The sequence below is a fragment of the Rattus norvegicus genome, chromosome 3 (assembly GCF_021556685.1).
Source record: "Rattus norvegicus strain SHRSP/BbbUtx chromosome 3, alternate assembly SHRSP_T2T, whole genome shotgun sequence".
Classification (NCBI taxonomy): Eukaryota; Metazoa; Chordata; class Mammalia; order Rodentia; family Muridae; genus Rattus; species Rattus norvegicus.
This window is the reverse complement of record NC_141536.1, coordinates 53,916,039-53,930,635: the sequence shown is the minus strand read 5'-3', so window position 1 is coordinate 53,930,635 and position 14,597 is coordinate 53,916,039. Positions and strand designations below refer to the sequence as shown.

The 14,597-nt window shown below is 37.4% G+C and overlaps 1 protein-coding gene across 14 annotated transcripts in view; it reads right to left on the bottom strand.

Annotated features, from left to right (window-relative positions):
• The window catches only part of Ubr3 (ubiquitin protein ligase E3 component n-recognin 3), a 157,694-nt gene that overhangs the window by 104,910 nt on the left and 38,187 nt on the right, over nt 1-14,597 (bottom strand). For all 14 annotated transcript variants that reach the window (XR_015682848.1, XR_015682852.1, XR_015682849.1 and 11 more), the window contains 3 exon segments: nt 5,658-5,724; nt 4,436-4,566; nt 2,768-2,996 (listed from right to left, as the gene is read on the bottom strand). Coding sequence is in view for 6 of the 14 variants with exons in the window: in NM_001134550.3 (NP_001128022.2) it covers nt 2,768-2,996; nt 4,436-4,566; nt 5,658-5,724 (427 nt within the window). In the remaining 8 variants the exon portion in view is untranslated.

The window sequence follows — 14,597 nt, the reverse complement described above, 5'->3', positions numbered from 1 at the left end:
TCTGAGGTCAAGTATTCAACTAATCTTCAAGAATAAAGTGGTAAGATAAACTCTTCCTCCCCCACCTGTCATATACCCCACACATATACAGTGTGATAAGGCTACAAAAAGAGAAGTACACAGAGTCTGATGAACAAATGCAGCTAATTAAATATCAAAAGCAGACTCTCTTAACTGAGAAACATTTAAACTAAGAGCTATACTATGAAACATGAGTTAGGGTTCACTATGCAAACTAGGGGAGGGAGAGCAAATTATGTTCTTGACATTTGAGGCAAGGTTCCAAGTCACTTAGACAAAGAATGCAGAGGGCAGATGTATAAATGAGTCCACAAAGCCTTCACGAGTCACACCATTTTCATAAAGAACCGTTTTGATATAACTATTTTTTTAAATGGGAAATAAACTCACTTTTTTTCCTTTTTCTTTAAAGACCAAACACAAACTACATATAAGAACAGCTAAATCAGTTAGTCAAGAAAATAAACTCCAGGAGCTGAGGAGACAGTTCAGGGGGCACAAGCACTTGTTTCTGTCAGTATGAGGACCTGAGTTCAAACTCCCAGTACCAATATAAAAAACCGAGTATGACTGCACATGCCTGAAACTTCAGCGCTAGGGGACAAAGAGAGGCGGCTCCCCAGAGTACAGTAAGCTCCTGGTTCAGAGAGACCTTGTCTCACTGAAATAAGGCAAAGACTGACAAATATATATATTTCTAAATTCTACATTTTCTAGTTTATGAATCTAAACACTACTATGTCAGAAAAAAAAATCTACCAAGTATAATTCTGCAGCAAATATCACTGATACAGATGGAAGATTATAGATGGCATTTCAAAATGGGAAAAAGAAACTGTGAAATGGCAGTTCAAGAGCCATGCTAGCAAAGTAAAAAACAAAACAATTTTTAATTTTCTTCTAAAAAGCAAAGGCGGTGTATTATTTAATATCAATGGTATATTGTACAATAATAAATTAATGCTTTCTTTGTACTTACGGTAAGAATAAAGAGTCACTTCATGCGTTAAGGAGCTGTTAGGGTTTAGGAGACTGGAAGAGACTCAGTTCGTAAAGTACTTGCTACAAAAACATAAGAAGGGCCTGATAAAGGATCCCAGGACCCACATGAAAAGCCAAGTGTAGCCAAGCAGTCATATCTGTGACCCAAGGAGGAGGGCAACAAGTGAGGCCGGAAACAGCTGGCTCCCTGGAGGTTACTAGCCTGCCAGTCTAGCCAATCCATGAGCTCCAATTTCAGAGTTAGCCTCTGGCACATGCACATGCACACGCACGTGCATCATAGGTTAAAAGAAGGAGTTATTTATACAGCAAATGCTAAAAGGATAGTAGCCATCATACTTAGTCAGCTATCCTTACATATAAGGCTCTATGTCTTATACAAAGTATATGTAATTTTCAGGATATAGTTTACCTCTAAGTACAATAAGAAAACAGGGGCTGACTGATATACCTGAAACAGCAGAGTGGAACAAAACGGGGCCCAACTACAAGAATTCTCAGGAAACCTGAGACTGATATTGGGAATCATCCTAAATGGCCTAAATCTTCCTTCCACCTTATTCATCAAGGTAGGGTCTCTTGCTCTGTGTAGCTTGTCTCCACTTCTGCAATCAGTGGTGAGACGGGGCCAAACCCACTGACTTACATGAGTTCTGAGGACCTTAACTCCACCCCTCATGCTTGTGTTGTGTGACACACACTTTAACCACTGAGCCATCTCCCCTGCCCACTTGTTAGAGGTTTAGCTCTGAGTGTCAGTAAGCGAGGACACAGTCTTTCAGAGTGGTTCTGTCCGTGTCCTGGCACAGATCAAAGCTCTGACATCAGGAGACATGAAGTCCTTCCTTGCACTGCCATTTGTTAGCCATTTAATTCAACAGTAAATGATTTAACTTTCCAAGGACTTCATAATCTCATCTTTAAAATAAAGGCACTAAAGGTAATCTTGGAGTTTTCAGAAGTTTTACTAGGACAACACATTTATACTATTCAGTAACAATGCCCAGAACACAGCAAGTATTCAATGGCATGGATTATTTAAGGGAAAAGTAGATGAAGGGAATAGGAATGGAAATGTGTGGAAACATTAGGTCAAGAAGGAGCAACTATATACTGGGCATAAAAGACAATTATAAAAGTTCTTCCTAAGGTATACACACACGGCAAGGTTTATTCCAATTCAAAGAGACTTTAAGTATAATTATATAAAAATATCCAGGACAGACAGCAACAAGTCCACGACTAAAAAGGAGCATATGCTGAACGTGCTGGCACACAGCTTAAATCCCAGCACTCAAGAGGCAGGTGCATCACTGAGATTTTGAGACTGGTATGGTCTACATGGTGAGCTTCAGGATAGTGAAAGCTTTATAGTGAGACACTGTCTCAAAAAATAAAACCAAATAAAGAAAAGCATAGAGCATGTTTAATAACAAAATAAAGCATGATTGGCAATGACACTATCATCAATTACTAAACGCATGTACACTGATGACACTTGTTTAAAGTAGTCCTATCAGTAAATAAAGTAATAGCACATAAAACATGGGAAAAAATACAGCAGTGTCAACAGTTATCTGTGAATGGCTAAACTAGGGATGATTTTAACTTTTTCTTTAAACTATAAATTGTCAAATAATTATTTTCCTAATATGTATTATTTTTACAGCATTTCTGAAGTTATCTGTGGGATATAAGTACTTTTAGAACTTTTTGCACAAGCGAGAGCACAGTGAGAGATTACCTTGCAGCTCACTTTTGATGAGGCAGCTCTCCATCATGTACAGCAGCACGGTGACCATGATGTCCAGGAGCTGACACTCCTCTGTCACCTGTCTGGCTAGCTCCTCATTGCTGAACAACTGGACACTAATATGCACAATTCTGTTGGACATCGTGTCTGACTCGTGACTTTTCTTCAGTGTTTTCATAATAAATGCATAATGCTGAACAAAAGTTTTTGTAAAAGCAACCTGTAAAATTTTTAAATAGCAAACAAGAAAACATCAACCTAAATGCAAATTTAAAATCTGTTAGTATTTTATATCACCTATTATAATCAGCTTTTAAAGCTGTTAGTAACAAATGATGTTATACAAGGTAAATGAAAATGTAATTAAAATAATGGAAATTTTAAGTCATATATTTTACCTTTTTATGAAACATTACCAAAATACTTTAATAGTTTTAAAAAGCTAATAATAAACATTTAAGTTTCGAAATGATTGTAAACTGTGGTTCAAGAATTTAAAACTTAACTTGTTCAAAGTTACATCTATTTTTTGAAACTGTATCCTTAGCAGGGTGATGGTGGTGAACATCTTTAATGTCAGCATTCTGGAGACAAAGACAGATTTCTGAGTTCAAGACACTACTACACAGTGAGTTCCAGGACAGCCATGGATACACAGAGAAATCCTGTTGGTTTTGTTTGTTTGTTTTGTTTTGCTTTTTAAGTGTCTTCATTCCATGAGACCTACAAATATAAAACCTAAAGTCCTGGCTAGAAACCAGCAGAGTGACATTACTAAACAAGGCGGTATGGTTATCCCCACAAGAAATAATCTCCCCACCTGCTCTGAGAGCTGACCAGCAACCTGACCAAACGCCTGCAGTATCAATTATAGCTGGAGTTATTTCCTGTCTGTCACAGGTTATCTTCCTGTTACACATGTTAGAGTATTAAAAGACCCAAATTAATGTGACTTCAGAGTTCTCTCCCAGTGTGTGTCTTATTCTGTTGATACATTTTGCCATAACCATATGGTGCTCAGAGGTGGATCCATGCCCTTTGGGACTAGAAACCTCACCTCCCTGCACCTGTATTTGATTAGTAACTATTCTCCCATAACAACATAACCATGCTAACTAACTCCATAATGTAAGCTCAATCACCCCATTACATGTTATAACAGCACCTTGTAACTGTCCTTTAGAGGACTCAACACTTAGGTTACAAATTACTTGCTTCTGCAATCACTTTATTACTGTTTATCTCCCACCACTCCCTTCTCATAGAGTTCCACTTGTTTAATACTGTTACTCTAGTGATTTCTAGCTAGGACTTCAGTTTTTATTGTTGTAGGCCTCACAGAACAAAGATAAAATTGACGTGTAACTGTGAACATGTAAAATTTTATATCCTTAAACAAGAGTGTATATAATATTTTAAAATTAAAATTTGAAATAGCAACACTGTGGAATTCTGCTGAGCAATGCTAAGTCAAAGGAAAGCTGAGATTCTGTGTATTCTGAGCAGACTCTCTACAAGAAAGTAACAAACACCCTTTCATATTATATCCTTGTATTTATCTTATAATGAGCCTCAGCTAAGAAATGCAACAAAAGAAAAAGACTGAACAATAAACAAATAATGAAAGCAAAGTTCCAAGAGGAAGGAAGTAACAGGTACCTTATACTCTTGATCTGGAAGCATATTGAGTAAGAAAGTTACCATCTTCTGGGGGAATTCATACTTTATTGTCCAAAACAATAGTTCTTCTAAAAAACTTTTATGTTTCAAAACATCCATTATGGATTGATCTGTATAAGAAAGAGAAAATGTATCACTAATTAAGTTGCTCATCTCATGTAAACCTTCCCATACAATCCAAGAGCCCATCAAACTCATCTGAAAATACCTACACTTCAATGATCTTCTTTCACTATTGTACTAAAATAGCGTCACCAACGTCCACAGTACACAAATAACGAAACATTTAACCCTAAAAATAATAAGCAGCTACTCAAAAAGTATTACCTGTTCTTGAACATAGCCATGTACCTAAAATTTCTAAGTTTCAAATTTTAGATTTGACATCACTAATCCAAAATGGAAAATGCTACAAAATCTGAAGTGCTTTGAGCACACAGACCTTGAGGACAACCAACACTGTACAGTACAACCGTTTCAAATGACCAAAAGTCAGCTAAAAAATTGGGGCTGTAGAGAGCTCAGCAGTTAAGAACAATAACTGTGCTTCCAGAAACCCAGGTTTAATTCCCCAAACCCACAATGGTGACTCACAACCATCCATAAACTCCAATTCCAGGGGGCCCTCTGCCCTCTTCTAGTCTCCTTGGCAGGCACTGGGCACACACGACCCTGTATAGTTATATACAGACATAACTATAGCCCAAACATCTATACAGGTAAACTAATAAAAAATTTTAAACACTAAAATCAGAAACTAGTCCCAAATGTTTCAGACAAGACATTCTAGAACTGTCATTTCCTTAAAAGAATATCATGGTATATAAATGTAAAAAATCCGAAGCTAAAACTAAACACTACTGAAAACATAAAACTCAAGCAATTTAAATCTTAAATGTATTTATTTATTTATTTGCTTCTGAGATTTTTTTTTTTTAAGACAGGGTCTTGGGTCTCACTATGTAACCAGGATTTTGAAATGTTAAGGGTTTTGTTTGTTTTTAAGCATTTTTTAAATGAGGAAAACATAATCAGGTGTGGTGGCAGTGGCACACAGCTGTCATCCCAGTAAAACTTAGGAGACTGAGCCAAGATTGTGTGGGTTCACAGTCAGTGTAGGTACACAGTGAGTTGCAAGGCCAGTCTAGATAATGTGGTGAAACCTATCTCCAAAAAAAAAAAAAAGGCAAACTATAGATACCTTTGGTGCCACTGCTTAGCTTTACCCGCTTCCTCTTGCCCAAGCCTTGACTCCCGTCTTGGTCCTCCTGGAGGAAATAAAGTCAACATTAGCCATAGCCATGCTCATAAATGTGTTCTACATAAATGTAACATATGCACTCTTACATACTGCTGATCAACATAGTTCACTTCTATGCATCTATTACAATGACTGTTTTAACGCAATTTTATTGAAATTCATAGTAAAATAGCCTTACTATTAAAATATGACAATCTATAATCTGTACCTATAGGGAAAGACTCTTGATTATTCCAAAATATTAAAATAAAAAGTTTTCTAAGTTTACACACATAATATTAAGGCATAAAGAAGCTAAAAGAATAGGAGAATTTACCATAAAAAGGAAGGAAAAGGAGAGGGCTAGAAAAAGATTTCATAAAGAATGAAACAAAATGAGTTGATACTCAAATTAGCAACCAGAGAGATGATTAAGTGGCCAGAGTCACTTTCCACGAAGACCAACAACTTGGAGTTTGATCTCCAGAACCCCTCTCTTTCTCTCTCTCTCTCTCTCTCTCTCTCTCTCTCTCTCTCTCTCTCTCTCTCTCTCTCTCTCTCTCTCTCACACACACACACACACACACACACACAAGCTAGAGTCATCTAGAAAGAAACACCAATTAAGGAACTGCCTCTATCACACTGGCCTGTAGGCAACTCCTCTGGTAATTTCTTAATTAATGATAGATGTGCAAGGGCCCAGGCTACTTGTGGTCAGTGCCATGCCTTGGCGGGTAGTCCTGCATTGTATACAAACAGCAGCTAAGCAACTCATGAGGAACTAAGCCAGGAAACAGCATTCCTCCATGATCTCTGCTTCAGTTCATGCTCTAGCTTCCCTCAAATGATTCACTGATCAGAATGTATAAGACAAATAAATAATAATATGCTTTGGGGAAAAAAATCCAAGAATGTAGGGCAATTTCTGCTCACTTGTGATGCATTCATTTGTGAAAAACCTTACACTACAAATGAAATGGATTAATTAGGGAGAGCATTAAGGAATAAATCCTTCACAATCCAGTCAACTTTGTAGCCAAAGAAGCATATAAGCGGTGATTGATACCTGGGAATTTAATTTAATTGCCAGGAATATCTGTCAATAGGCTGTCTCAGAGGATGCTGAGGGCTGTACAATAGACTGAGAAAGCTAATTAGCACAGACAGTGTAGACCCCAGTGTCCAAAGAAGAGTAACAGAGGCCAGAGCTGTCCAAGGGAGAGTAACAGGTCAGAGGTCTGTGAGAACCAGATGAGAAGGGAAGAAGAAGGGAGGAGAAAAAAGGAGGGGGGAGAGGAAATAAGGGGAGGGGAGGGGAAGAGAGGGGAGGGAAAGACAAGACAAGACAAGACAAGACAAGACAAGACAAGACAAGACAAGACAAGACAAGACAAGACAAGACAAGGAGTCTTGAGTGCAGGTAGTTGTTTCCAAATAAAATACAGCTGGAGAGGTTCCTACTACCTTCATCACAGAACTAAGGGATTTTTTTTTTCTCTCTAAAGGTTATGATTTACTATGCCTAAGCAAGGGAACCCAGGATACTACAGCAAAGGAATCAATAACTTCTAAGCTGAACTGGCACTTCATGTTTTTCAGCTGTAAACTTCCTATAAAAGAGATACCTTCAATCAATACCATGACATTCAGGGTGTAACAAAGTTCTATACATTTCCTGTGCTTGTAGTCCTAAAAGACAAGTAGAATTAGTAAGAAAAAGTCATTCAAAAAGAAAACGTGGGCGTGATGCATAATTCAATAATAGTGTGCTTGCATATAGCATGGAAAAGGCTTGGGTTGTGTCCTAAACACAAGAGCAAGGAAGAATGAGAAAAGACAACAAAGGTTCAAGGCACAAAAGCAAACTCTGAAGACATGGCTCACTGAATTGACTTAATAAGATGGCAGATATCACACACAGTGAGGAAAGCAGACCAAACACCTAAACCTGTAGGACAATGAGTACTCCTGCAAACTGACGGCTGAAGGTTAGTACAGCAGTACACACTTCCTAGACAGTAGTTTGACAGTGCACGGGTCAACAGTCTTTAAAAGTCATTAATAGAAATTTCAATTCTATCTTTTCTAAAGAATACTGAAATAAACAAAAAAAAAAAATCTATCACTATCACTATAGGTTTTTTTCTTTATTATCTCCTCTGTGTGTGTGTGTGTGTGTGTGTGTGTGTGTGTGTGTGTGTGTGTGTATGAAAGAGGCTATGAAAGTAAAATCCAAAGGAAATCTTCAAGGACTAGAATAAAACTTAAAGATTTACTGTGCCACTGTAATATAAAACTGTGCTTTACATCAAAATTCCAAGCACAAATCAGGGAAGAAGTCCATCAACTAAAGAGGACAGACGTCCCAGGTATTCCATTTAACCACTGTGACTACAACTAAAGAAAGTTGCTTGAGGGCTGGAGAGATGGCTGAGTGGTTAAGAGCAATCACTGACTGCTCTTCCAGAGGTCTTGAGTTCAATTCCCAGCAACCAAATGATGGCTCACAACCATCTGCAATGAGATCTGATGCCCTCTTCTGGTGTCTGAAGACAGTTACAGAGAAAGCAAGAAAGCAAGCAAAAAGAAAAGCAAGCAAGCAAGAAAGCTAACTAGCTGCTTCAAAGAAAGGCTAATGAAAGGTCCTGGTCTTAAATGACAGCACACTATTCTCATTGAAGATACCCCATCACGATGCACTAATCCAGGCCATAGACTAAAGAAGGAACAAAGCTTACTTTTTTCCTTGAAAAGTTACCTGTACAGTGGAATGGTGGGCCACACCTGTAATCCCAGTACTCAGAGGGCACCCACCTCAGGAAGATGAAAAACTTGAAGCAGCCTATGCTATGTAAGTAGACCCTGCTTAAGAAGAACAAAGTACCCAGCTCTACAACATGTTCTCTTCCCTCTCAGAACATCTAGTTATAATTAATCCCACTCACATATAAGAATGCTGATGGTCTTCTTATTGAAGTTATCTGATAGTCACAAATTTAAATAATGTATATTAAATTTTTTAAAAGTTCACAAAATTAAGATGTGTTCTTGATTTTATTTTTGGTTCCATACAGCATAAATAATATTTTCTCTTATTTCAGATGAGCTACAAAAAAAAACAGAATGAGTGATGTTGCAAAAAATCTTAGTGCAGTGTTCTGTTAGTTACTCTGAAGACAACAGAGACAAGAACCTGACACGCTGACAAGATTAAGTAGACTGCAATACTTAAACCCATCAACTAAAACTCCAAAATAGAAATAAATCTTGCTACTTCTGCAGTCTCAAATCCATTTCTTTATTTAAAAATGTTATGTATATGTTTGTAGATACAGCACATGTGTGTGGGTTCCCTCAGAGGCCAGGAGGGAACATCAGATTCAAATCCACTGGCACTGAAGTTACAGGTGGGTGCTGGGAACCAAATTTAGATCCTGTGGAAGTGCAGAACTCTTAACCACTGAGTCATTTCTCGAGCCTGTTTCTTTACCTTAAAACTGAAAGTTGAATTAGTTCTCTCTTCCCATTTAAAACTGGGCCCACCATTCCACTGTACAGGTAACTTTTCAAGGAAAAAAGTAAGCTTTGTTCCTTCTTTAGTCTATGACCTGGATTTATCTTTGGCTTACGGTATATTTCTGCATATGTTGAGGATCAACCCCAGGGCAATGTGCATGCTAAACAGATGTTCCTATGTAGCTACAGACCCAGACTTGAAAATCATTTTTAATTGCTATAACTACCTCTCTGTAGAGTTAATTAACATGTACTGTGCTGAATTACAAGATTGAAATCATGGAAGGGCTAGCTCGATGGGTAACCTGTAGAACTACAGAGTAAAAGTGTGGAAACTCCAATCCTCAAGCCTCATTAGATGTCAACATGAACACTAATGCAAATTTGTCATGGTACTTAAAGTTGCCAGATACTAAAAAATAAAAAATAAAAAGTAAAGCAGGAGGCAGGGGCAGTGAGGTTTTAAGGTATTAATTAAATTTTCAAAATGGCAGGGCTGGAGAGATGGCTCGGCGGTTAAGAGCACTCACTGGCTGATCCCCCAGAGGACCTGGGTTCAATTCCCAGTACTCACATGGCAGCTCACAACTGCCTATACCTCCAGTTCCAGGGGATCCGATGCCTTTACACAAACGTGAATGTATGAGAAATTTTTTTTTAAAAATTAAATTATATTATATTTTTTAAAAAAAGAGCTCTTACTCCTCTCTTGCCCTTACTCTTCTCTGCCCTCTTTGTCCCTGTCCCTTCTCTCCCCATCCCCCTCCTTCCCTCCCGTGCTCATGGTCGGCCTCCTTTACTTCTCCCCTCTTCTACTCTTCTTCTCTCATTAAACCTTTCCACATGGAAAAAAAAATTTCAAATGGCAAAACTTATTCACTCAAGACGCCATCCTCTGCTCAACTTCCACATGATTCGCGTATTCTGGTCTTTCCTGAGTTAATTCATTTTTAATCATTTTAATGATGTGTAAAAATGTTTTGAAAGAACTACAATATAAATTTTAGATAATGCCATTAGTTTTGTGAGTGGGTAGAAATGCTTCTTCTTCCTCTTGAAAAGAATCCCAATACAACTTAACACATCTTGTGCTTATGATAAGGTACAGTGCTGGTTTTTTCATGCAAGGCAATGGTTCTAATACAATCATATATCGCATTTTAAAAAAATAAACAAAAGAAGAAATAAAATAGTGTCAAGAGGTAAGCTCAAAAGACTAACAGAAGATTAATAGTAACACAACTTCCATATACACAAATTTTAAAATGGTTTGTTCTTTAAGTGTAAACAATGCTAGCAATTCCTAGTACATTCCCTTTTCCTGTAGAAAGGAAAATATCAATTCCCTAAGCCAGGTATGGTGGCTTATGCCTATCATTCCAGCAACTGGGAGGCAGAAGCAAGTCTGTGAGTCCAGCCAGTCTGCACTATATAGTAAGTGCACCATGCCAGGACCTCTCTGAATTCAAGGCTAATCTAGTCTACACAGCAAGTTTCAGACCAGCCAGAACTACATAGTGAGACCATGTCTTTTTTTTTTTTTTTAAAAGGTGAGAGGGATAAAATGGAGAGATGGCATCCATTCTGAGTGCTTGTTTTTCTTGAAGAAGACTGGGGTTCAGCTCCTAGTATCCCTCTTGGGAGGCTCATAACTACAAGTAACTACAACTCTATAGAGTATCCAACAACTTGAGGAACCACACACATATTCATATGCACACACACACATAAATAACAATATTTTTAAATGCCCTCCTCTAAAATATCTTTCAATCTTAAATATAAGCTTTCTTTCTCTTGAAGTACAATAATGGTCATTATACATAAGGAAAGTTTCTTTTTTTTTTTTTTTAAATATTTTTTTTTTATTTATTATATATATAAGTACACTGTAGCTGTCTTCAGATGCACCAGAAGAGGGCATCAGATCTCTTTACAGATGGTTGTAAGCCACCATGTGGTTGCTGGGAATTGAACTCATAACTCTGGAAGAGCAGTCAGGTGCTCTTAACCACTGAGCCATCTCTCCAGCCCATAAGGAAAGTTTCTTATTAAAACTCTTCAGTATTCATTACTAGCTACAAGGATATCTCATATTTACTTATAGTATTTGTCAAAAGATATGTGTCAACTATTGGAATGCTATTTAACTATACTTCCTAGACATTATCAACTATCAAGAGAACCCAAGATCTCTTCTTGGCCTTTTAGCTAAGATCAAGTGAAGAGAACCCAAAAAGAATGGCTAATGTCATATTGTAGTTGTAGAAAGTTGCTTATAAATTCCTTAACATTTTTCCAATCAAGAAGTAATCTATCTCTCTCCTACAGTTGCAAGTGTGTGGGCCTACCTTAGCAACTTCCTTATACTTAACAGCAGACAGTAGAAGAACTACTTGTAATCTCCAAGCTAACTGAGAAATGGCTCAGCCAGTTCTGGTCCTGAACTACTCATACTGATAAGTCACCCACCATCAAAGAACTCCAATTTAAGATACCATGAGACTCCAGATGTAAACACTCTGATCAACAAGCAGAGCTCCCTCTAGACAGTCAGCATCAATTGTGAGCTAAGTGAGTAAACCATCTGAGATTTCCATCTAAGTTTGGCCTTCAGATAACTTTAGCTTTGGCCAACAAACTATCTGAAACTCCATGAGATAATCCAGACAGAACTATCCAGCTGCCAGTCCCAAATTCCTAAGTCATAAAAGCAAGTAAATTAAAATGGTAATTTTAAGCCATAGAACTTTCAGACAAACTGATCCATAGCAATTAACAACTACCCCTCCAGTAACAATAGTTTCTATACATCAACAGAAACAAACGATAGCCTATCTACTTTATAGTAAGACTATCAGATCAAACAGACAAGAGACTTTGTGTCTAATTTCAACTCTATCACTGGCTACATGAAATTCACTACCCTCACTGAATTCTTGGGAATTGATTCTCGGGAATTCAACTTCATCAGCCTCACAATGAACTCTCAGGTTCCTAAAACATTCATAATTTATATGTTGTGTTTTTGCTATATCACATAACTCTCCTACTCCTACTTCTAAATCAATATTTAAAAAATAAATTGAAAATGGGGGTGTATATCAATAAAACACAAATAAACATCATTTTATATAAAAATTACTTCCAGGCAGTAATGACACACTTTAGTCCCAGCTCTTGGGAGGCAGAAGCAAGCAGATCTCTGCCAGTTCAAGGCCAGCCTAGTCTACAGAATGAGTTCCAGGACAGCCAGGGCTACACTGAGATACAAAATGCTCTCTCGAAAAACAAAAAAACAACAATTCTCCAAATAGTAATTTCCCTGAAATAATCACTAAAATAATAAGTATAACCTATTAAAATGTAGATATATATCCTATAACTAAGTAATCCCACATCCTAAAGAACCGGTTATGTACCTGCAAAACATGGAAAAGAAATGGAAGCATTGACTCTTAGAGTCTGACTAGAATCAAGAACATGATTGGACAGTATGTCATTCCCCCATTCCTTTAGAATATTATACCACCAATGAAAAACATACAAAGATAGATTTACATAGTTTAGTACTGAATAAATAAAAGATCATAAAGTAGTGAAACACATTTATTTGCCTGTTATTTAACTATATAGAAATGGATCAGCCAAAGCTTCAAAACTGTTAAATGGCAATATTAGGAGGGACTAGTAATAGAAAGAGTACATGGTAACTTTTATTTTATCTCAATTGCCCAGTAAAACAATCAAAATGCATTTGTATATTACTTAAGCAATTAAAAGTTGAAGGGTAAAATTAATTTTCTTTAAATTGTGTTTTAGTATTTATTTCTCAGGAAAGATCAGCTAAAATTTCTATAGTATGACCCACAATAACTCAAGAACTTATACATTTTAATCCCTTTACACATAAGGCTGCAAAATAGAAAACATTTATGAGACTCAATTTTGTGGAGCAGTGATGTAGCCTAAGAGGTAAAGTGCGAGGCTGGCAACACACATGCAGCCATCAGTTCAATCCCAAGTAAGCGGGTAATTAGTATATGCCTACATTCCTAGAACTTGGAAGGTGGAGGCAGGAGGATTAAACCTCAAGGGTATATCCTTGGTACATAATAAATTCAAGGCCAACCTACATTACATGAAACCCTGTCTCAGAAAGAGAGGAGAGGGGAGGGGATGGAGAGGAGGGGAGGGGAGGGAAGAGGAAGGAAGGAGGGAAAAAGGGAGGAGTTAAATTTGTGGCAAGTATAGCAAGTATATGAATGTGATTTTAAATATATTATTCCAATTAATATTAATATTAAAATTATCACTATTTTCTTTATAAGAAAACTAATGTTGGGGTTGGGGATTTAGCTCAGCGGTAGAGCACTTGCCTAGCAAGCACAAGGCCCTGGGTTCGGTCCTTAGTTCCGGAAAAAAAAAAGAAAAGAAAACTAATGTTGAAAAATAAAACAATCTGGCATATAAGGCCATATGAGACAAGATTTAAACCTAGATCTAACCAGCTCTGAAATCCAAGTTTTTTAAGATGACTATTATGCCACCCTAGGGAACATGAAAAATTAACTAGAGAGTAAAAGGAAACAAAGTGATGTTTCTTAAAGTTCTCATAAAGTTATGTAGAGATGCATTCAGTCTACTGCCTGATAAACAATTTTAAACATTTATAGGTTATTGTCCTTATTCTTGGTTAATTCCCAGAATTTGATGGTAAGACCTTATTGCTTACATACTCAACACTACATACTCCAGTCCCAGGACATAGAAAGATCAGGCTGCTACCCAGCTGGGAGTTTCCTTCCTACTATCACAGTACTAGAAGGTGCTAAGCATCTGAATTGGAAGAGCTACAGTAACAACTAGGCTGGCCCAACAACAGCACAAATGGTATTGGAATAACCAACCACCTTCTGATTGGAATTAAACCTGCTCCACAAAATGGAACTTCTATTTGACTAGATCACTGGCCCTAGAAGAAAATAATAAACTATCCCCTAAGTTCTTTTATGCTTAAAGATTAGTGCATCTCTCAAGCCTCATCAGAGAAGCTTCTTATGATGATTAATTTAGAGACACTCAACTGCCCAACATGCAGAAAACACAAGTATGAGTGCTCAGCTCTAAATGACAAAGATATGTTACTTACACACACACACACACACACACACACACAGGCTGAGAGACCATTGTGAAGAGAGGGTGGAAAGACTGTAAGAACCAGGGGTAATGGACATCCACAATGAAAAGTATTTGCCAGACATGACAGTACCATTGCACATGACTCCTAGTGGCTATGGCTGCATGAACAAGACCTACATAAGGTTCAGATGGCTAAAACTCCAGGACAGGAAGAGGAGGGGTTCTTGATGTTCTACC